We start from the raw sequence: 24,659 nt of genomic DNA on the forward strand, positions 1-24,659 counted from the left end.
TTTTCTGATGAAGGGTCTAGGCCCGAAACGTCAGCCTCTCTGCTCCTATGATGCTGCTTGGCCTGCTGTGTTCATCCAGCCCTGCACCTTGTTGTCTTGGATTCTCCAGCATCTGCAGTTCCTACTATCTCTCCCAATCAGGGAACAGGCTATTTTAGAAATATTATTGTGTAACGAGACAAGGTTAATTAATGAGCTTATGGTAAAAGATTCTCTTGAGGAGAATGTTCATTACATAATAAAATTCACATTCTGTTTAAGGGTGAGGAACTTGTATCTAAAACTTACACCTTAAATTTAAATAAAGGCAATTATAAGTTTACAAAGCCAGAGTTGGCTAAAATGGAATGGAAAAACAGATTAAAAGGACGGCAGATAAGCTGTAGTAGTCATTTAAGGCCATGTTTAATAACTCTCAACACAGATACATTCTATTAAAAAAGAAAGGTTCCACAAGAAGATCGAACCACTTGTGGCTCCTAGATTGTAGGAAAAGGCATATAGAATTCTGATGAAGGATCACTGGACCAAAAATGTTAACTCTGCTTCTCTCTCCGCAGATGCTGCCAGACCTGCTGAGTTTCTCCAGCAATTCCTGTTTTTGTTTCAGGATTTATTGTGCTCTGGTTTGAACTAGAGAGAAACTGCTTTCATCTTTATAAAAACAGGAATATGACTTGAAACATATAGCTTAAGAAATTAAAAGGAGGTATTTACTTACAGCAACACTGGGAAGTAACCTGATCCAGGACATTCAGAAACCTTGGAGTCATTTGTGGTAATGGATCAAGATCAACTTTTTTGAAATCCTCCGGGCAATCAGATTTTAAGTGTCCTTCTCGCTTACACAAGCTGCATACTATTATGGAAGCCTATATAAGAGAAGTGATGACTTCTTTTTTTAAAAAACGTTATTAAGTACTATTCATCATTAATGCAATCAAATATGCTGTAGCTGACTGCAATAACTTTATTCAAATTGTGGAAGTTTGTGTAAGCATTTTCCTAAGTTTCAACCATCTGATCAAATCTCAAAAATATTCATGCAACAGCATTAGTTTCAGAAGAAAAAATATTACCTTGCCCTTTGTAAAAACAGCTCTACTGAATACATAAAGCATATTGTCATCACTGCTCTGCGATTCATATCCATGCAAAGTTGTTCCAATTTCCTTAGTTATTTCATTCAGAATTTCTTGATTATGTTGCATAGTTGCTTCATGCTCAGCAGTATGTCTGACTACCAGAGAAGTTGCATGATCTCCAAACTTTACTGGTGTAAGTGCCTTGGTGTTGAGCAATTCATCAATTACCCCATCCTCATCTGACTGATTATCTTTATCTTCCTCACTAGACTCAGTGTATATATTCTCAATTTCTTCATCAGCTGTAAGGCTATCCAAGTGAACCCGTGGAGTGATATTCAGATCCGATTCATCATCCTCCTCCTCCTCATCTTCCCCCTCTTCATTTCTGCTCAGAGTCTCTTTGAGGTATTGTCGCATTGTTTCTTTGGAGAAATTACACAATTCATCTGCACTGTCAGAGCTTTCTCTCACTTCATTATTTAAGTTTGTCTCTAAAGGACTGGTGTGCTCGACACAAAAATCATCACTTTCCATATTCTGAGGATTCAGAAAACTCTCAGAATCTGAAAGGCTTTCAGAATAAAAGTTCTGTCTGTAACGATTTTTATGCTTCACAGGAATTTCATCATCACTAGAGGTCTCATTTTCAGCCTCTGTAGATTGTTCGAATTTTCCCTCCTTTAATTTTCTACCAGGGATGGTTGAATCATCTTTTTGCTCTCCAAACGTATCAAACAGTTCCTCGTCATTGCAACTTTGTAGAAGTTCACCACTGTGTTTATATTCACCACCTAGGTGATTTAGATCATCCTCACAAAACTCATTGCCAGCAATTCCAATTTTCTGTATATCAGAAATCAGCTCTTCCTTGGTGAAGTTCTCACTCCCACACTCTTGAACAGTTTGTAAGTTTCCACCAGATTCTTTAGAAGGTAGATTTTGACCGACTTCACACCTAGCATTAGCATGCAACTGTGGGCATTCGCCATCGGTGACCGTTGCTGAGAAAGCTGATGTCATACTATGCGACTGTATCTTTGAGGCAGATATTTCAAGTGATTCTTGTTGATTTACCACAACATTCAATGCCCCTTTAGAATTATTTTTCGCATCTTCATTGTCTTTTTTCTTCAACTTTGTTGACTTATACTTGGGCAATGCAAAATACTTGTAAGTTGCTCTTAAACAATGAATGATATAATCATATACCATTTGGCTATTAAGTGTTCGTGTAACATTTCTCTTTACAGAGTATGGATCTGGAGAAAAAGAAAAAGAGACGATAATGATAGTCAGTCACTTCATTGTGTATCAAATAACATCTTATTCATTGAATTTTATAGTTGGTCTATGGGTCAGCTCCATGGATGTTTTAGTAATTCAGAGCAAGAGCATTTCTAGCACTAACAGCGGTACTTTTTGTGGTATCAGAAATAATTAGAAGCACCAAAGCAGGTAAGACATTTTTTGCATATTAATACCGTATACACTAAAATGACAATAAAACAAATAGGGCAATCAGCTTTATTCAAGTTATGAAATTATTATAGATCTATCAGAGAAAAATTTTAACTTCTAAATCTTCATTATCTAAAATATCTAATTCTGTATTAGATACGCTGTGGATAGACTAAATATTTCCAAATTTTGTATTATAAGCAATGTCAACTGTGAATAGAATACTCTGTATTGGGTGAATAGGAGACAGTATTCTCTCTTTAAAGTCTTCTGTCACTACGCTGCAAACTGGACAATTAAGAGAGAGTTCGCATCTCCACACAGTGTTCAATGGAACCACGAATATCAACTTCCCCCAAGATCAAATCTGAGAATCTCCACTAACCTGATCTTCCATGCACCAGCTATATAAACAACAAGGCTAAAATGGCAGGGCAGAGGCTTAATACAAAGCAATGCAACAACACATTGATCACTAACTCACATATGTACAGCAACTTCAACATTCATGGAGTTTGACACTCGCCAACCTGCTGCAATATAACACGATACATCTGACATAACAGCGTTACAACTTGCTATTAAAGTACAGGTGCCAGGTCAAAAGTGGAGTTATTATAAAAGGTGGCCAGAAGCTTTATTAAAAGGTAGATGTGAAGGAATAGCTTAAAAAGTGCATGTAAAGGAGAGATGTAGGAACAAATTTGCAATGGTGGCACCTGGGTCATCAGAAGTATGGCCACTGATGCTGAGGAAAACAGAAGGAAGTGTATGAGGTCAAAGTTAGAGAAAGGAAAAATATTTAAATTCAAGGATGAGAATTTCAAATGAGTGAGTTATTTAAACAGCCAATAAAGGACACCAACGATAAGATCTTGAGACATGATAGAACATAGGAAGCAGAGTTTTAGATGATCTGAGTTTATGTAATTTGGTGGTAGACTGGCGAAGTGAATATTTGAGATTGAAGTGAATAAACGTTTCTAAAATTGACAGGTTAAGACAGTGACATCAATGATGTTACATAGGCAAAGTCATGCTAACTATAAGGGGTGGATATGGGATCAGAAGCTCAGTAGGTGTTCAGTAAATGTCAAAATTACTAATTGTCTGATACAGCCCAAGACAGCAGAAATAAATAGATTTGGTAGCAAGTGTAGGGTGCCTACAACAGTGACTACATGAATGACATTACTAATGACGCAAAGGTCTGAAGATCTAATTTTAAATTCAGACAGTTACCATAGGGAGACAAAATCAGTACACAGGGAATAGGTTTTGGAGTGGGGACCAAAGACAATGGCTTTAGTAGTACTGCTCGCACTGGCTAGCAGATAAACAGCTTGATAACTTAGCAACAATGGATGAATCAAGAACGACGGTGACGATGTAGAAGTTGAGTGTTGTCAGCATTTGTGGGACAATACATGCTGCGTTTTCAGATGACATCATCAAGGGACAGAATGGAAATGAGAACTATGAGGGCACTAAGAGTAGATCCTTGTGGGTGTGACCAATGGTACTGGGGAGGACGCAGCAAGAGAAGCCACTGCAACTCATAACCTGGCTCGAGAGGAGCAGACAAGAAGAGGACGCTGTGATAAGCAGACATCATCACCTAGGGAGATATCTCTACTTAGGCAGTGAATAGACAGGATGAAGCTCAGGGCCTTCAGTAGAGACAGTCGGACCTGTGGGACACAACTCTACTCAGGCATGAGTGAGAAAGAAGTTTAAGAGTGACATGATAGGGAAACTTTTTGGTTGATGAGAAGCTGCTGTTACGGAAGGATTTTTAAATACATAAAAACTTGAAAAATGTATCATTTATAAAGCAGCTGCAACTACCTGAATTTCGTTAAGGAACGCTAGCAAAAAGGAGGTAAAATTAAATAAAGACAAAGTAACATTATTAAATAATCCCAAAGTAAATAAAGTTAATGCAAGTAAGGTTTGATTACTGGTAAGGTTTTAAACTAAGTTTATATTTATTCTAATAGTAACAATTACTTTTAAGTGTTATGGAATGGCAATCCAGCTAGGCCAGGTGGAGTGTACTTCTTATGACGTCATGGGCATGCATGTGTTTCTGACAAACACATCTGCAGGACGTGTCACCGCCTGCACAAGCTTGAACTCTGCGTTTCAGGACTTGAGCAGCAGTTGGAGTCAGCATTGTGCATCTGCAAGACAGAGGACTGTGTTGATAGTAAAGATAGGGAAATAGTCACACCACCAATCAAAAGGGAATGGGTGACTACCAGAAGGGAATGCATGAGTCCTGAGTCTATTGTGCTTGCCAATCTATTTTGTCAACAAGTGAAAGTGATGGTTCCTCAGGGAAGTGCAGCCAGAAACAGTATGAAAGAGAGCGGGAGAGCCAGTGTGCGAGTCAGAGCGTGAGAGGGCGAGCGCAGGACAATCCTAGGTGAGAAGGATCTGCCAGAAGTTGTGTCCACATTGGTACCAACGACATAGCCAGGAAGACAGACAAATCCCTGGAAGGGAGATAGGAAAGAAATTGAAAAGTAGTACCTCAAATGCATTCTCAGGAATACTCCCATGTGACTCATGCTGGTGAGTCTCCAAAAGGAGAATTAATCAATTGAACATGTCTACAGAATTGACAGGAGGGATGGTATCAGATTTCTGAGGAATTGGGACCAGTCTTGAAGCAAGCAGGGCCTTTACAAGCTTGGGACGGATTACATTTTAATGAGACTGGGACTGATATCCTTGCAGGGTGATTTACTAGTGCTGTTGAACTTGGTTTAACCTAGCTTGTCAGGGGGATGGGAACCTGAGGAGTTACACAAACTGGAAGGAAATAAAGTTGGGAACAAAGTTGAAAAGCTGCTAGGTAGAAGCAGGAGATGAAAAAAAACTGAGCAAAGAGTACGCATCGAAAGTGGAATTATGATCAAAATGAGAAGGTTAAGTGCACTCTACCCAAGTGAATGCTACATGATAGATCATCTAAAAAGGCACAAACAAAAGTAAACAGTTATCACATAATTAAGTGTATAACAATAAATAATGGCTGCACGGTGACTAGCACTGGGAACCGAATATTCAACATTTAGGAAGGACTGGCAAGGGGGAAAAGGAGGTGGAGTTATGTTGATGATACAAGATGGGATCAGTAAATGAGGACCACAGATCAGAAGAACAATGTGCCGAATCTGTTTGAGTGAACAGCAAGGGGCAGTAAAAATTAGTTTCAGTTATTAATGGGCAATCAAATGGTAGGTGATAGTGTGAGGCATGGTATAAGACAGGAAGTGATAGAAGTTTGTAGCATGGGCAATACAGTAATCATGGATGACTGCAATCTGCATATAGACTCGGTAAATCTACTGAGTACTAAAGACATGGAAGATGAGTTTCTGGAGTGTTTTACTGATGCTTTGCTAGAAAGGGTTGTTGAGGAACTAATTAGAGCTGACTAAATTATTTTAGACCTGGTATCATGTAATGCAAAAGGGCTAATTAACTATCTTGTAAAAGAACTTGTAGGGATAAGTGACCACAACATGGTAGGATTTTACATTGTGTTTGAAAGTGAGTTAATTCAATCCAAAGCAAGCGTGTTAAGTTTGAATAATAGAAATTATGAAGGAATGAAGCTCAAATTGGCAGAGATTAACTGGGAAAATACATTAATAGACAGTCTTCAAATTATAGTTTATAGCAACTATGATCCTTTAATGTACAAAAACCAAAACAAAAAGGTCAGTCCATTGTGACTAAGAAAGAAAACCAAGGATTGTATGTGATTTAGAAAAGGACATATAAAGAGGCCAAAAGAAATAATAAATCTGAGGATTGCAAAGTTTTTTTAGATTGCCAAGGGAGACTAAGAAACTGATTAAGAAAATAGAATATGAAAGCAATCTAGTTAGAAAATAGAAAAATGGAGCAGAAAATTTTTAAAAAGTGTGTAAAAAAGAAAGGGTTAGCTGAGATGAATGTCATTCCATTTTAGGCAGAGTCAGGAGAATATATATAAGGAACAAAGAAATAAAAAACCTTAATAACTATTGTGTCTATTTTCATTGAGGAAAATACAAAAAATCTTCTAGAATTAGAGACCCAAGTGACTAAGCAGAATGAGGAGTTAAAGGAAATTAATATTCATAAGGTTGTACTGGAAGAAGGAATGAGGCTGAAAGTTGACAATTCCTGATAGTCTACATCCCAGAGTATTGAAGGTGGTTATAGAGATAGTTGATGCATTGGTGGCCAACTTATAAACTCCCAGAGATTCTGGAATGATCCTTGCGGATCGGAAGCTTGAAAATGTCATTCACTATTTAAGAAAGGAGCAAGACAGAAAACAATGAATTACAGATCTGTCGACTTTACATCAGTCGTAGGAAAAATGCAAGGATCTATTATAAAGAATGTGATAGATGTACACTTGGATAATAATGATCTGATTTGGCACTGAAAGGGTTGATTCACTTTCAGTTAGTTAAGGGATAAAGCCATATAGTCAGTAATAAGCAAAGCCAGCAAAGCACGTGGGAACAACAGATATACATAAAAAGGAATAACAAACAAAACATTCAGACAGTCAAGGCTAGTAGCACAGAAAGCACACTTTCAGAGGCCTTGGGTAAAGAACAGACAATGCCTATGAAAGACTGGGGAAAACAAAGGTAACATAAGACACAGACACTGAACTGTGCGAATGGTAATGCACATGTTTCTAATCTGCACAGAACTTAAAGGTTCTGTAAACCAGCAGAGTGAGCTTTATACTTCAGGGTGCTGTGGCTCTCTCTCCATACGTACATACGAAATAAAGAATTGTAACTGGATTTCCTGAGTACGCTTATCAATTTGACATGAGGTCCGATATTAGGCATAGTCTGTAAGGATTTGTGAATGGAAAACTGTATTTGATGAACTTGGAATTTTTTTTTTGAAGATATTATTTTTAAAAATTTATAAAGGAGTGTCAACTTGAATTTTCTGAAGGCTTTTGATAAGGTCTCCCACAGGAAGTGGATTTGCAAAATTAAAGCACACAGTCTAGGAGATAATGTACTGGCATGGATTAATGATTGCCTAACAAACAGGAAACAGAGAGGAAGGAATTAATAGATCATTCTCACAGTGGCAGGCTGTGCCTCGTGGGTAATTGCATGGATCAGTACTTTGGCCCCGGCTATTCACAATATACGTCAACGAAATGGACATGGTGACCAAAGTAATATTTTCAAATTTGCAGGTGATACATAGCTACGCAGGAAGATGTATCGAGGTTTCAGGAGTATTTTGACAGGCTTAATGAGTGGGCAAGAACATGGCAGATAGAATATAATATGGAAAAACGTGAGGTCATCCATTTTGATGGGAGAAACAGATGTGCATAATATTTTTTAAATGGTGAGAAGCTTGGTTAGACAGTAGTTGGAGTTCTATGTGCATTTTTGGTCTCCTTATCCAATAAAGTTATCATGTCCACAGTGGGAATAAAACTAAGGATCACCAGACTTGATGTCAGAATGGAGAGATTGTCATATGACGACAGAGATTAGGCAAACTGGGCCTGTACTCTCTGCAGTTTTGAAGAATAAGAAATGATCTCATTGAAACCTACAAAATACTTAAAGAGTAAGAGGACATTGAGGTCGAGACAAGTTCAGCCATGATCATGTTAAATGGTGGAGTAGGCTCGAGTAGCTGAATTGCCCACACCTGGTTCATATGTTCTTAAGATGTTGCCCCTGGTTGGGAAGTCTAGAACCAGTGGACAATTTAAAAATAAAGGGGATTTAGGACAGAGATGAAGAGAATTTGTTTTGCTCAGAGGACTGAGAATCTTTGGGCTTCTCTACCCGAGGTCAGTGGAACTCATTCTTTGAATACAATGTAGAGATTGACAGATTACCAATGGTGTGAAGGTTATTGGAATATAGTGTGGGTAAAGGCATTGAAGTGTTTAATTAGCAATGATTATATCAAAAAGGTGAAGTAGGCTTGTTGGGCTGAAAAGCCTACTCCTGTTTCAATTAGACTGGTCAAAATATAACCTAGCAAATGCAATCTGACCCACCTGGAAAGTGAAGAGGACTTGAGGAAGATAGCATGGTCATCGATAAAGGGATACAGATAAATCGAAGAGCACAAGGAGGAATAGATTATCTTTGTCACAATGACACAGGATGTAATTTGTTACACTGGTAAGAAAGTAGGGACATAGGAACTTGGAAGAGTAAGCAATATGACCCCTCAAACTTTCTCCACTATTCAACAAGATCATGTGTCATGTTCTCTTTCACCTTCCCCATATCCCTTAATGTGTTCAATATATAGAAAACTACAGATCTCGGTTTTGAATATATTTGGTGACTAGGTCAGAGGGTTGTGAAAGTTCAAAGAATTCCAAAGATTCACCACCCTCTCAGTGAAAACATTCCTCATCTCAGTCCTAAAAGCCTACTTCTTATTCTGAGACTGCATTCTCCAGCTCTAGACTCTGCAGACAAGGAACACATTCTCCTTGCATCTACTCTGTCAAGCCCTGTAAAAAATGTTGTAACTTCAATGAAATCTCCTCTCATTGGTCTAAACTCTATAAAATGTAGGCTCATTCTCTTTGATCTCTCTTTATAGGATAATTCCACATCCCAGGGATCAGACTGGTGAACCTTCATTGTACCTCCTCTGTGGTAAGTATATTCTTCCTTGGGCAAAGAGACCAAAACTGTATACAATGCTCCAGGTGAAGTTTCATCGAGGCTCTCGACAATTTCAGCATGACATCTTTGCTGTGTACTCAAATTCTCTTGCAATAAAGGAAGTTTTGACACTTTGGCAGGAGCAGAAACCTGATTGGAGGAATCATGTATGGAATTTTGAGAAAGACAGGCACATAGATTTGAGAGATGACAACAGGGCAGAAGTGTCATCATTTTTCATCAAATGAGATTTGTGATCCCAAGAACAAAAAAGAAAATTTACTCACTTTTGTACTTAAAACAATACACTGACCTGTAAACGTCACCCTATTGTAAGCAGGGACAGCTTTGAACTAACACAATATTGGCATCCAAAGAACACCAAATTCACAATCTCCCTACTAACTACAGAGAGGATAGATGTGGGCAGACAAAAATTAACAGCATTTAGACTTGCAATGAGAATGGATTATTACACTTGTAGGTTTTGCTTTTATACCTTCCACAGCAATTCTCCTTTTGGGCCAGTCTTTAGCTTCCCGGGAAAGTGGTTCTTTGATCCGTATACAAATAACGTAATCCGCCAGTGAAAATTCCAGTGCATAAAACCGAAGTAGTTCAACCCACAGCTGCCCCAATGGTACAGAATTTTTTTGACTTAGTCCAAATACAAGTGGAACCTACCAAAGGAATGTGATTGAAAAGCTATTCAATTACTATGGCCGTTTAAAGGAATGACTGAAATCCAACCACAAGATAGGAAAACATACCTTTCCTTCATTCGAACTGCTACAATCCCCACTTGCAGGTCTGAATTCCCAGATAACCTTGTTATTTTCTACACCTTTAAGACTGAAGTTGCCTAGGTTATCCACCATAAAACCGTCAATCTTTAAAAAATAAAAAGTTTTAGTAAAGCAGTTAAGATAGCATTGTTATTTTATTTATACATTTCAAAGAGAATACACGTACAATAATACTGAATGCCCAAATGTTAACATGTTGTTGGATCAGCATTTCAACTCTTTTTACATAGGTTGTGTTTTCCTGGGCAGAGGCGCTACTGTCCAGGGCACATTTGTTAGTGTCTATTCAGATGATCGTCTTCCTCCTTGTTGGCTAAACACAGAATCAAAAGATTAAATATAAAAGAAGGAATGAGAAAAAGCTATGGTTGAAAATATTAATAAGAAAAGCACAAAAATAACTGACAGACTCAGAGTCATACAGCACAGAAATGATTATGATGACAAAACTGACTAACTTGAAGATACTGATGCTAATATCCATATAACGACTTTAGAGAAAGTAAATCAACATTTGCTGATTTTAGATAAATACAGCTGACATATTTTAAGCAGGTTGCTAACTTTAATCATAGTTCTCTGTTAGGAGCTTAAGGGCTTACTCGTTAAAAAAAGTCAATGCTACTCGATACATTTTAATATTTTAGTAGATGAAGAGGAGACAAAGCATGTTAGGATATAGAAATCTGCAAATTTTTACACATTGCAAATGTGCTTGAAGTTATACAGAATGTTTTCAATATTGATAAGAAAAAAACATGTTTTGTCAAAGCTTTTTATGTTCCAATCATCAGGATGATTTGTGAGAAATAACAAAGGGAAAACAAAATTGGTACTGTATAACAGGAAAGCGCTGATTAGTTAGCAAGTGGACTCTGAATGATAGATCCATTGCCAGGAAGAATGCACCAGTTAACGATACAGAAACTCAGCAGGTCTGACAGCATCTGTACAGAGAAAGCAGAATTAACATTTCAAGTCAAGTGACCCTTCTGAAGTTCTGAAGTAGTTCTTGGTTTTATTTCGCCAGTTAATGACGACTGTCAATTAACCGCCAAGCTTGATTTAAATGGTAAAGCAGGCAGGTGACTCTGATTGGTCAAGGCACTGCCTTGAGAAATGAACTGGAGAATACCATTATCTATTTTGTTGAGTTGAAATAGACTTAGTGCACATACGTATTCTTTCTACAGAGAACAAAGCACCATGCATTAATATATGTAGCTTGCAGAAGATGAAAGTGTGCCATGCTGTGAGCCTGACTGACTATCCTAAATTGGCTGTCAGCATAACTCTCTGCTCATAGGATTGTTTAGCAAACATTGTTCAAGTGTAAAGTCACATCTGATGTTGGACACTGGAGTTGTGAATTTTGCAAACAAAGGTGATTGGGTGTGATAAGTACTATGCTTATTGTGAACAGCTGAAGGGATATGCATATTGATACCATCCACCAGTCTTCAGGGCATATGCTCTACACACTGCACTGAAGTTCGTATACCATATTACTAGTTTGTGCGATTAGCTGAACATCTTTTCAGTTTGATGGCAGCATCCTGTTGATTAGTAATACAGGAGACCCTATTCTTTAAAGATAAAACTAACACGTCCACGCACTGCTCTGGTTTCAAATCAACAAAATAGGTAATAACCATTCTCTGGTCCATTTCTCAAGGCAATGTTTTTCAGAGTCAACCTGCCTATTACAGAATTTGAACAAAGCTTGGCAGTTAATCATCAGTCATCACCAACTGGTGCATTCTCCATGGCAACACCTCTACCAATCAGTTTAACAGAAGATCAGTCCTTTTGCTTTGGTACTTCTTATGAATTTTCTCAATAAATGCAAGACAAAATGGGTCTTTTTCAGCAATTCTCAAGTTTTGTACAACTTTCTAAATAGTAAATAGGAAGGAATACAATAACTAAAATTAGAAAAACTGAAATAAATAAAAATCTTACCCATAATCCCAGATACACAGGCAGAATGCATTCCTTCCTTTGTTGCAGGAAGTAGATTACCATTAAAGCAAATGCATAGGGTGGCAATCCTCCTTCATCTGGACTATCAATGTGACAAAGCTGTAAACAACAAAAATTCCTTTGTTTAAAAAAAAATTCAGTTAGAATTATGGATTCTTATACTTCAAAAGAAAACCATTTATCTTTTGTGCCCCTGATGATTCTTTGAAAGAGGAATTCTTATGAGTTCTACAAAGCTGCTTTTGGACATTGGAGTGAGTCCATCAAGAGGTCCTGCTAGGAATGGATTGGCCCTACACAAATTCAATGCAATCAGCCCTACAATCAACCTAGACGGACTACCTAGGGGGTAACTGTATGTTTTCTAAAATTGTCACTCGAAGTTTATTGTGAATAAAGCTATTGAATTTACTGTAAAATTGTTAGTAGTAATTCACAATCTCCTGGATGTTGCATAACCAACATCATACTTTATGTAAATAGATTTTTTTTTCAAAATTGGCGAACAAGAATCACCTCCCTCTAGTTGCAGAAGTATAACCTGTTCCCTACAACAGTGTGCCTTTACATTTTAACTCACTCCTTCTACAAACTTGTAGTTTGGAATTCTCTTCATAAACCTGTTTGCCATGCTATTTTAATTGTTAAAGTCTCCTTAAAACTGACTGCACCCTCGTCCTCATCCACTACTTTTTTCCCTCCTTGCTTTTGTTCTCCTCCCATTAACGAAACATCCTGACAGTTTTACAGGAAGGTTACTAAATAAGAGCATCATGCATTCTCAACAATGAAGAGCAATCTTGTCAAATTAATCACATCTTTTGTAACTATGTCAGGGAGTTAAAGACAATGATGCAATCATCTCCCACTTGTGAAGGGGATGAAAAGTTAAAAGTTGCCTGATGCCTGAAAATTGTCATCTTGAAGCAGAGGATTCAAATAACTAAAAATCAAAAGGAAGTTAAACATAAATTAAGTTAAAATGAAAAGTATTTATTTCAACTTTAAAAGTGAAAAGTTACACCATAAAAAAAATATATTTACTGTAGCTACTAACCTACTCATGTTTTCAAAATATTGTGTTTCTTACCTTTGCCCATGATCTAAAGGCAATTACCAATGGAGTAAGACAAGGTTCCAACTTTCCCAAGGCAGTTAAGTGATATGTTGAGAGCCATGCATTTTCATTGCCTGCACTCACTTTACATAAAAGGCCACTGAAGGGAATAAGAAAAGAACATCACTATCATAAAACAATTTCAGCTCAGAAGAAGGCTATTCAACCCATCATGTCAATGCTGACTCTCTACAACAGCAACGCAGCTAGTCCTGCTCCCCTGTAATGCTATAAATGTTCTCTCTTCAGCCCCTTAGCCAATTCCCTTGTGAAAGTATTCACTTGAACAGATTCCACCGGTCTCAGGCAGTGCATTCCAGATCCGAATCATTCACAGTATACAGATTCTGTGTTCCCACTGGTTCTTTTCACCATAATTTCATGTCCCCTGGTTCGCAAGTCTTCTGTAAGTGGGAATAGTTGCTCTTTATCTATGCTGTCTATATTCACGAATTTGATTACTTCTGTCAAATCTTCTTTCAACTTTTTAAGAAGAATAGCCCCAACTTCTCCAATCGTAATGAACTTACTCAGCACTGGAAACATTCTCTAACAACTTCACATCATTCCTAAAGTACACTACCTACAGCTGGGCACAATTCTCGCTCTAGTTGAAGCTGAATCAGAGTTTTATAAATGAGTCATAACTTCATGTATTTTGTATTCTTTACCTTTATTTATAAAGCACAGGATCCCATATGTCTTTTTAACCACTTTCTCAACCTTTCATACCCTTTTAACAATTTGAACACATGTACTCCAAGATATTTCTATTCCTGCAACATTAGACTTGTTCCCTTTACTTTATATTGCCTCTCCTTGTTCCTCCTAACAACATATACCATTTCACAATTCTCAGTATTAAGTTTCATCTGCTAGATGTTTATCCATTCCAAAATCCCACTTATGTCCTCTTGAAGTTCATCATTATCCTTCCTACAGATGTTACCAGGATTGAAGGGTTTGAATTATAAGGAGAAGCTGGATAGGCTGAGACTTTTTCTACCAGGAGTGTAGGAGGTTAAGGGATGATCTTTTGAGGTTTATAAATTCATGACAGGCATAGATAAGGTGATTAGCAAAGGCCTTTTCCCTAGAGTAGGAGAGTTCAAAACTAGTGAGCATAGATTAAAGGTGAGAGGGGAAAAATTTTAAAGGGACCTGAGGGACAATACAGAGGGCGGTGCATATAAGAAATGAACCAATCACACAAAGTGGTACAGGCAGAAGTACAACATTTAAAAGACATTGGGACAGGCACACGAATAGGAAAGGTTTAGATGGATACGGGCCAAACGCAGGCAAACGGGGCTAATTTAGTTTGAAAACTGATAGGCATGGACGAATTGGACTGATGGGTCTGTTTCCATGCTGTATGATTCTACTTTATTTCAAAGTCTTGTGTCAACCACAAATTTTGAAATTACATCCTGTGCATAAAGTTTTGCTAACTAATGTGCAATGTTCAATGACAAAAATAAAGCATCATTGTTTACTATAGGGTAAGTACTGAATTCCCTCTTCTTAGACAGCACCTAAGGGGTAAAGGGGAGTTTCTGTTAGCCTTTTTTGTACAGAATGCACATTATAGTCTAATTAATTTTCACACTGAGGAACAAAGGCAGAGTCATTCATATTTCACAATGACTAAAGTTTGCGTGGTATTGTTGCTTTTATTAGATATTGATGAGAATCTATAAGCAATTAGTTGTTCAAAAGAATTCAGTACATATCCACAAATCATGCAGCAAGTCAGTCAATTAAATGTCCACATGGGTGGGGGTATCGAGTATAGACTTATTGCAGTAATATCTTTGATTGACAGCTGTCTACAGAGTGTAAACATGAGTGAAAATTGTGATTGTTTTGCAATGCTAGGATGGATAATTCTGGAAGTTTAATATGAATACCTAGAAAGTTTAAAGTAGTCAGGGATAATTGTTATTCAGAAGATCCTTAGTAAGAAATTGAGTGAATTTTAAAGATCAATTTTATGCAGAAGGTTAAGGCAGTCAAACCATCTTTGCTGCTCTGGCATTAAGGAGTACAATACATTTTATAACCACTACAAGTATACCGTTTGTTCTCATTTATTCGGTTCATAACAATTTACATTTGTTGGATTATTCTTAGAGTCTTGGTTAGAGAAAGATACTTGCTTTATGCCTACCAATGTTAAGATCATATTAACAGCACTGACATACTGCAAGAATTCTGTTTGATCTCTGGGTATCTCTAGTATCACTTCTCAGCACACAAAGTTATACTCTCATTCCAAAGCGATATAAGATCCACTTGTAAATGTGGCCAGTTAGGTGAAATTCAAGGAGACTATATACCATGAAATTCACAAAATATTTTCTTTAAAAACTGCATTTCCTCAAGATGTACCAACTTTCTATTTGCATCTTTAGCTCAATAATGAAACAAGGGCACGTTTTATGCACTCTTAAAGGATCTCAAAGCAATCTAAATTTTAAAATGAAAGGCTTACATAATTTAGTTTTTGCTAATAAAAAACCTGAAAAATACTCTATGTTTCTAATTTGTTGAATCAATGGATAAATTTCTTTTGCAAAATCAAATATTTTGTAAAAAAAAAGGGAAAGGCTATTCAGCCCAGAACACCCGTCCCTTTTAAATTTGTACACGTATATAAATACACTTTGAACTCTGAAGACCACATCTAAGATCAAACCTTAGAATCATCAGTTGCAAAGATTTAAGAAAAATCAAAGACTGAAAGCTTTTGACATGAGAATGTGGTGAGGAGGAGGAGAGGCTTTCTTCCAAATTTTATAAATCTATATTATTTGTAAATGAAGAGCTGAAAAGATTTTCTTGGTTAAGGGGAAATGACAAAACTCCTGGCTTCAGTTAATTTCCAACCAGGTATTATTCAATCACAGCTCTTGCTGGGAAATAGTGTCTTCCTACACCTCAAATGGGATTGGCATGATTCAACAGCAAATCACACTCAGATTTTAACCAAAGAGTGGCAGTGCCAGGGGAGCAAGGAAAAGGAGACTTAAAAAAAGACTTAGTACGCATTGCAATAGAAATAGGAAGTATTTAAGTTTAGCATAACTTATTTTGATGTGTTAAAACACACATTAAGTTAGATTAATTAGTTTACAATGGTCATTATTTTATAAGTGGTTCAGTTCACGTTACACTTAACACTATAGTAACTACATTCATATTAAGAAAAGTAAGTCCCGACAAACCTTTGCTTGTCTCTGCATAGTACGACAGGCACTCTGGCATGGAACTCCGCCTCAACATCAATGAAAGAAACTGAATAAATTTGGGAAGAGCAAAAAAATCTATTTAACAATTCTTTTGACTGTTAAACTGTTCTTTCTGCTCATCACAGGGAGGTTCGATATTTATGAACTGAGCTTGTACTAAACTAATCTGAATAACATATTTACTAGGGACTGTGTTGACATACAAAATGTAGATTCAAATGACCACGTATTCAGGCCCAGTCACAAATTTTCTTGAGGTAGAACTTTAAGCATTACTTGATAAACAATGAAAAGGCACACAATATTCGTCACTGTATAAACATGGTGACTCACTTTCAGTGGGCAAATGTCTTCTAGAAAATTTTGACGAAGAACCCCTATTCTGATTTACTGGAGCTCTAATGATTAATTTTAGTTTTTGTAAATTAACTCCTGGGGTAGGAACTAGGCTCTTCTAGTTTTTACCTATTGGAAAAGGACAAAAGTATTACAAGATGTTGATAAGTTTTAATTTGCTGGTATTAGGTGGAAAACATTGCACAGCTCTATATATTCCATACAATGATTTGTAAAGTGTGCCATTAATGTGTTAAATTTAAGTGGGTGAGATACATTTCCATAATTCTCATGTCATTTTAGTTGCAGGCAAAAAATAGACATAAAATTCAACAAACTACATAAAATACCCATACAATTGATATTATATCATCATTCAAACAGTTTCATTTATAATTCTACAACATAGTAGTTTGCAAAAATAGGGCAAATTACTTGTAATAGTCGAAAGACATGTTCTCTTATCTTTTCAAAAACTTACTGCTATTCTTAAGGCTTTCCTGAACCAGCAATAGTACATCTGGTTGATTCATCTGAGAAACAAAAGGACAGGTGTACTCATCAATAAAATAAATTCTTTATGTATTGCTTTCACATGAAATACATTCCCCTCTTCACTTTTATCATTAACATTTCAAAATATCATTTAGGATTATTGTAGTATTAGATTATACTAATCATCAGAAATGAAACTATCCTTTGTTAGAAACAAAACAGTGACAAATCAGAAACAGGACCTTATAATGAGGAACAAAGAGATAGTAGACATATTTCGGTTCTGTCTTCACAAAGGAGGGCCCAAGAATTTTGGGAAATCTAGCAAGAGCGAGGACCTGAAGGAAATCAGTATTAGTGCGGAAATGGTGTTGGGGTAATTGATGGAATTAAAGGCCAATAAATCCCCAAGGTCTGATAATCTACATTCCAGAGTAGTTAAGGAAATGTCCCCAGAAATACGGGACGCACTGGTGGTTATACTTCAAGATTCTATAGACTCTGGAATAGTTCCTATGGATTAGAGGGTAGCTAACGCAACCCCACTATTTAAAAAAAGAGGTAGGGAGAAAATAGAAAATAGAAAATTATAAACCGGTTAGCCAGACATCAATAATAGAGAAATTCTGATGTCAATTACAGAAGATTTAGGTTTAATTTAGATAAATGTGAGGTGCTGCATTTTGGAAAGGCAAGTCAGGGAATGACATATACAGTTAATGGTAAGCTCCTGGGGAGTGTTGCTGAACAAAGAGACCTTGGAGTACAGGTTCATAGATCCTTGCAAGTGGAGTTGCAGGTAGATAGGATTGTGAAGGTGCTGTTTGGTGTGCTTGCCTTTATTGGTCAGTGCATTTGAGTATAGGAGTTGAGGGGTCATGCTGCAGCTGTACAGGACATTGGTTAGGCCACTAGTGGAATACTGCATGCAATTCTGGTCACCCTGCTATGGGAAGGATGTTGTGAAACTTGAAAGGTTTCAGAAAATATTTAGAAGGATGTTGTCAGGGTTGGAAGGTTTGAGCTATGGGGAGAGGCAGAATAGGCCGGGGCTATTTTCCCTGGAAGGTCAGAAGCTGAGGTGTGACCTTAAAGCGATTTATAAAATCATGAGGGGCATGTATAGAGTAAATAGATAAGGTCTTCTCCCTGGGATTGGGGTGGAGTCCAAAACTAGAGGGCATAGGTTCAAAGGTGAGAGGGTAAAGATCTAACAGGCAACTTTTTCACACAGAGGGTGGTGCCTGTATGGAATGAGCTGCCAGAAAAAGCGGTGGAGGCCGGCGCAATTACAAACTTTAAAAGGCACCTGGATGGTTATATGAATAGGAAGGGCTTAGAGGGATATAGGCCAAATGATGGCAAACGGGACTAGATTTATTTAGGATATTTGGTCGGCATGGATGTGTTGGAGAAGGCAAAGGGTGGGGGAGAGGGCAGTGACATGGGGGGGGGGGGGGGGGGCAAAAAGAGAGACGTGGGGGGAGGGTCAGAAAGAGAGACACAGGGGGAGAGGGGTGGGCAGGCAGAAGGGGATAGAGATAGACAGAGGGAAGGAGCGATAGATGGACAGAGGTGGATACAGTTTGCAAAGATTCCAGCAGTTTTGACAGTCGTACACAGCTCTGCACAGTTCTGTTTTACATATTAAATTTTTTTAATCATGCGGAGACCTCCTAACAGTTTTGATCACAAGTAAATTTACTAAAGCTTTCTAATTCATTCAGAGAATTAATTGAAAATCCCTCTGTGGCAGGATTTTGGATGATATACAGAGTATGGTGTAACTTAGTGATGAGGCCCTGGTGAGAGTGCTGGAAGGATTCATTCCAAGATAGATAAAATTAGTTTAATATATTAGCAATCTATGGCAAGGAGGTACAATGTTACACAAGGTGATAGGAAAAGCAAGAAGTGCTCAACAATTATCAGATACTGAATCTGAACCATTAGCAACTGTACAATGATTAGTAATACCAAACAGTGCTAATGAGAAGAGTCTACCATCAGAATTCACAAAATATTTCTAAGATAGATGGATTTTAAAAGTAATCTTGAAGTTCAGTGTTCAAAACTTTCAACATTAAAGTTTATATGTGAACAATTTTAATGTCAGGCTTATTATCTAAACTAGTATACTCCAAACCTGATGGAAATCTGCACATAAACTGTATTCATTGTGCAGTCTTTAGAAACTTACGTGAGCTGGAAACTGTATATCTATGTTAAGGTCAGAATCTTTAAAGCCAAATCTTGTACAAGAGGAGCCATACAGTCTGAGTGAGCAATCTGGGAAACAAAAAATATACAAATACCAGAAATTCCAACAATGGCTAATGGCAATGTTACAGTGAACTACTTCAGTATAATGCCAAAATATTTAAATTATTACACAGTATACCTGAAAAATTGTGAAACTTTATAAAAAAATCACATTATGTAACAATTTAGATCTGAAGCAAAAACATAAAACAGTATTGTAAAATTGCACTAAAATTACAATATTGAAAAATATTGCAAAAACAGAAAATGCAGGTCAGGCAGCATTAATGGAGCACGGTTCCAACATTCCAGGTTGCTGACTTTTCATCAGAACTAAAGAATTATAGAAATCTGTGTGTTTTTATTAATCCACACATTTTTAATGCCAGGGGACAGGAAGAACAAAAGAGAAGATCTGCATTAAACTTGAGGGCAGGAAAGGCTAACTACAAAAGATTTCATGTCGCAAAAGGCAAAGATAGTGGTAATTAGTATAGTTAAAAAAAAACTCGCGTTCAGATGAGGCAGAAATAGCTATACGCTATCTGAATGAAACACAAAGGGATAAAGAAAGAAACAAGCTAGCAAAGAAAAAGAAGGCTATACAAGATGAAATGAAAGGAGGGGTTATGATCTAAGTTCTCAAACTTAGTACGGAGTCCAGAACACTATAGAAAGCTGGGACAAAACATGAGAACCATCCCTCAAGATTGCACGGCGCTTCATTGTTAGACTGAAATCAGGAAGGTCAGAGTGGTAACAAGGTAAAGAACTAAAACAACCAGTGACGGCAAGGTCAGGTCATTTTATTAGTCTAATCAGAGAAGTTCCACAAAGGGATCAGCCAGTCTCCCTGATGTACAGAAGACTACATTGTGAACAGCAAACACAGTTTACTAAACTGAAGTGTGTATTTAAGTCACTAGTTTACTCCAAAAGACAGTGTTTGCAGTTTTGGATGGTGAGAAGGGAGGTGGTGTCACATCACTTGTGCTTGCATGGAATGGTGTCTTCGTGAAGGGAAAAGTGTTAGGGGTGACCAAAGCACAGACCAGGATTTCCTGGACTGTCTATGAGAACACAGAAAGTAGAGGGCAGGGGAAGAGGTGTTTGGAGGAGGTATCACATTGGAGCTGGTGAAAATGGTGAATGATAAACATGGGTTAAAGCTAAGGACAAAGGGTTTGCTGGTAGGAGAATATTGGAGCTGGATGAAGAATCCATTAAGGGGGAAAAATTCATTGTCAAAGTCGTAAGAATGGAACAGGCCAAGGAAGAAGTGTTTGTGTCATACCAAACTCAAAATTAATTGAGGTGGGGATTTAAAGGATGAACTGAAGATTTTGTTAAGACAGAATGTTCAGAATCAAAAGAGGGGAAATTCAGAAGAGATCATAAATATTCAGCGAGGGTTGACATTCAAAGAAAATACATACAGAGGGAATAAGTGGAAAGATATGGAGACACGTTACATCTCGTATATTGGTGAAGAATATGATCCTTCACACCCAAGCGAAAGATTATAAAAAGACTTTTTCGAAGCACTGTGAGGTGAAGAATGAAGTATAACCACAGACCAGGACAGTTTTGATATGGTGTTGCTTAATAGAGAGATTGAGGGTGTCCACATGGTGTTGCATGGACACTGAGGGTGCATATTTGGATTCAGTGTGAACAGCAGATTGAGTGTTTTAGGTGTCTTGTTTATATCTGTAATCATAACATGAAGGGTGGAATATCTGTAGGAATTCAGATGGAATAAGTTGAAGCTGGAGATAGTCCTGATTAAGGAATCACAATTATGGAATAGGATAACATTGTACCTGGTAATAAAATCTGAAGGTGTTTTTCCATTCTTTTTGTAATTCCATGCCTTTGGTTCACATCTTCTTCAGTCATGCCATGCTCCTGTACTACCTTCGTAATAGCAGCATCAATTGCTCTTATTTGAGACACATTTGGAGGAGGAATTTTTGTGAGCATTTCTTCTTCTTGCTTTTCCTAATAGCACAGATCCAAGTTAACAAACCAAATACTAAATGCCCCAGACATAATTTTCTACACTTTTGTATTTATTCCATAACTCAATCAGAACTCCTAAATATTTAATATTTCACACAGACTTTCATTTCCAATTTTGTAAGAATTACTGATGCCATTTAAACGTGGAGGAGGTGAACTGTAAAAAAAACCCATAGTATAATCCTGTAAAGTATCAATTCAACTGTCTAGTTAAAATGAGTGTTTAGAAAATAAATAGGGCCATCTTTTATAATGGGACAAGTACATTTAGATGAAAACTACTGGATTAAAATAGCAATCTTTTACAATTGTGGCAGATTTGTCGAGATAAAGCATTGTGATGTTTAAACAGGAGCTTTAAACACTGCATTTCAATATTTTTGCTCCTGTTTGAAAATATTGCCATAGTTTTGTCCTCTATTCCCCTGACAAAGAAAAATAGTCAAATTTTCAGCTAAGAAATGCCTTTTCTTAAATTTAAATGACACAAATTAGTGAAGTTACACTTCAAGTTTATGGATAGTAAGTGACTAAGCACAAATAAAATAATTAATTAAAAAGTATGCCAGACCTTGGTCTTCAAAATAAGCTTGCATTAGCACAATACACACAATTTTTCCCCTTCCTGCTTGTAGGTTTGAAGATGGGGTACAGTTTTAAAATCAGTGAGTGGCCTGTCCAATGCCTACCTTGTATGTCTGAAATTTTATAGCAACAGAGGTGGTGTTGGGCAGCCTGACCATCCTCTCTACCTACTGAGGCCCTTAAATGGCCAATGGCACACTTATTTTTAAAGAAAATTACTTAAAGGTAAAGCCATGTGCGAAGCTGATTTATGCTGTGCAGGCTGTTGCTGAACATTGGAGGGGAAGGGGGGAGGGAGAACATCCCTTTTGGTCCCTTGGGACCATCAGAGGCAACGTCCACTAAGGTCATAACTGCTCAACCATCTCTCTGGACTTGTGGGACCTGCCTCCCACATCTCTCGCACAGAGCCCCAATCCCAAACTTATCAGGGCTCCTTGGTGTGATGGAACTACTTGTAGCCCTTGTAAGGCCAGCATTCCCATTGCCAGACATACGATTGGTGAGCAGCTCTAAGGATGTCCTCCTGAGATAGGGGTAGGTGTCCCTCATTAAAGAATTTAATGCTGTCCACAGTAGGGAAGCCATGGGGGATTGAGGACAGGCTCCCCATCAACTTTAAAGCAGGAAATGGAAGCTGCAGTGCCTCATAAATCCACTGATACCAAAAAGGTTCTATTTTCACTCTTCTTTCTTTCACCCAGTGTACTTTACCTACAAAGCGTATCAAAGAGCGCAAAGTATCAGTTCTCTCAACCAATGTAATTTCTTTTTTTACTCTTTAACAGGATGCAGGTATTGCTGGCGAGGCCAACATTTATTGTCCATCTCTAACTGCACTTGAACAGAGTGATTTTCTTAGGCCACTTCGGAAGGGAAGTGAGATTCAAGCACTTTGCTATGGGTCTGGGGTTACAGGTAGGTCAGAGCAGGGAAGAACAGCAGATTTCTTTTCCCTTAAGGACATTAGTGAACAAAATTAATTTTGTTTACAGCAATGAATGATAATTTTGTGATCACCATGACCAAGTCCAGCTTTATATTCCAGATTTTTATTAATTGAACTTAAATTTCACTAGCTGCTATGGTGGGATGAGAACCTGCATTCCTACTTCAATGACTTTACCATAATGCCACCATTTCCCTCATGAATTTCTAAATTAATTCTAATTTTTAATAATTTAGTTTTACAAATGAAGAACACATGGATTGTGATGAAGCAGAAATATTTTGTAACCATACCGAATGAAAAACACATTAATCATTAAATTCTACCCTTAATATGACTAAACTTAACCACAGCTAGCAACACGCACCTACATCAAGGAACTAGTTTGAAGTATAAGCAGTACTCAAAATAAAGTTTTGACAACAATGTCATACTTTCGTTAGTCAGTTATTAAATCAATTGCAACAGTCTTTACATAACTAGTTATAAGGAGAGGCTAGATATGCTCCAGTGAAAACATCCCCAGCCTAGGAGGTTGAGAGGTGACCTTATGGAGGTTTATAAAATCATGAAGGGTACAGATACAGTGAATGGCAGGTGTCTTTTCCCTAGGGTGAGGGATTTTAAGACTTAGGGGGCTGATTTTCAAGGTGAGAGGAGAAAGATTTAACAAAGACATGACTGGCAAATTCTTTTCTTTACACAGAGAGTGGTTCATGTGTGGAATGAACTTCCACAGGCATTCGATATCCTAGGACATGTAGTCTGGTCATTGTTATTGTGGTGTCTTCTACAACATATTAACATGAAGATATTTACATTAAGCAATGTTACTATCTAGCAATGTATTGGCCTTTAGGTTATAATTGCCCCACATTGAAATACGAATTCTAAGTTGAAGACAGTTGGCTTTTAGTTAAGTATATGATAGTATTTGGAATTCTTCTTTAATAATATATCACAATCCATAGTTATGCATGGGCAAAATCCAGTGGCGATAATCTCCAGGCTATCTTTCGGTTATAGAGTCATACAGCATAGACACAGACCCTTCGGCCCAACCAGTCCATGGTGGATGCGGGAACAATTACAACGTTTGAAAGATAATTGGATAATTACATGAATAAACAATGTTTGGAGGGATATGGGCCAAGCGCAGGCAGGTGGGATTAATTTAGTTTGACATTATGGTCGGCATGGACTGGTTGGGCCGAAGGGTCTGTGTCTGTGCTGTATGACTCTATAACCGAAAGATAGCCTGGAGATTATCACCACTGGATTTTGCCCGTGCATAACTATGGATTGTGATATATTATTAAAGAAGAATTCCAAATACTATCATATACTTAACTAAAAGCCAACTGTCTTCAACTTAGAATTCGTATTTCAATGTGGGACAATTATAACCTAAAGGCCAATACATTGCTAGATAGTAACATTGCTTAATGTTAATATCTTCATGTTAATATGTTGTAGAAGACACCACAATAACAATGACCAGACTACATGTCCTGGGATATCGAATGCCCTCAATGACAGCGCTTATCTTCTGCAAACATCTTAAATATTAAGGGTAAGTACAGCAATATGTTATGTCTTTTTCCTGTCTTATTCATGG

The 24,659-nt window shown here is 37.4% G+C and overlaps 1 protein-coding gene across 1 annotated transcript in view; it reads right to left on the minus strand.

Annotated features, from left to right (window-relative positions):
• Nucleotides 1–24,659, minus strand: part of tut7 (terminal uridylyl transferase 7) — a 79,939-nt gene that overhangs the window by 34,809 nt on the left and 20,471 nt on the right. The window contains exons 5-14 of the mRNA XM_048620959.1: nucleotides 21,309–21,486; nucleotides 19,424–19,512; nucleotides 17,210–17,261; nucleotides 16,369–16,438; nucleotides 13,115–13,241; nucleotides 12,004–12,123; nucleotides 10,006–10,125; nucleotides 9,735–9,915; nucleotides 1,080–2,347; nucleotides 722–872 (exon numbers count right to left, since the gene is read on the minus strand). Of these exons, the coding sequence (XP_048476916.1) occupies nucleotides 722–872; nucleotides 1,080–2,347; nucleotides 9,735–9,915; nucleotides 10,006–10,125; nucleotides 12,004–12,123; nucleotides 13,115–13,241; nucleotides 16,369–16,438; nucleotides 17,210–17,261; nucleotides 19,424–19,512; nucleotides 21,309–21,486 (2,356 nt within the window). The remainder of the gene's footprint in view (nucleotides 1–721; nucleotides 873–1,079; nucleotides 2,348–9,734; nucleotides 9,916–10,005; nucleotides 10,126–12,003; nucleotides 12,124–13,114; nucleotides 13,242–16,368; nucleotides 16,439–17,209; nucleotides 17,262–19,423; nucleotides 19,513–21,308; nucleotides 21,487–24,659) is intronic.

Source organism: Rhincodon typus, chromosome 3 (genome assembly GCF_021869965.1).
Source record: "Rhincodon typus isolate 14 chromosome 3, sRhiTyp1.1, whole genome shotgun sequence".
NCBI lineage: Eukaryota > Metazoa > Chordata > Chondrichthyes > Orectolobiformes > Rhincodontidae > Rhincodon > Rhincodon typus.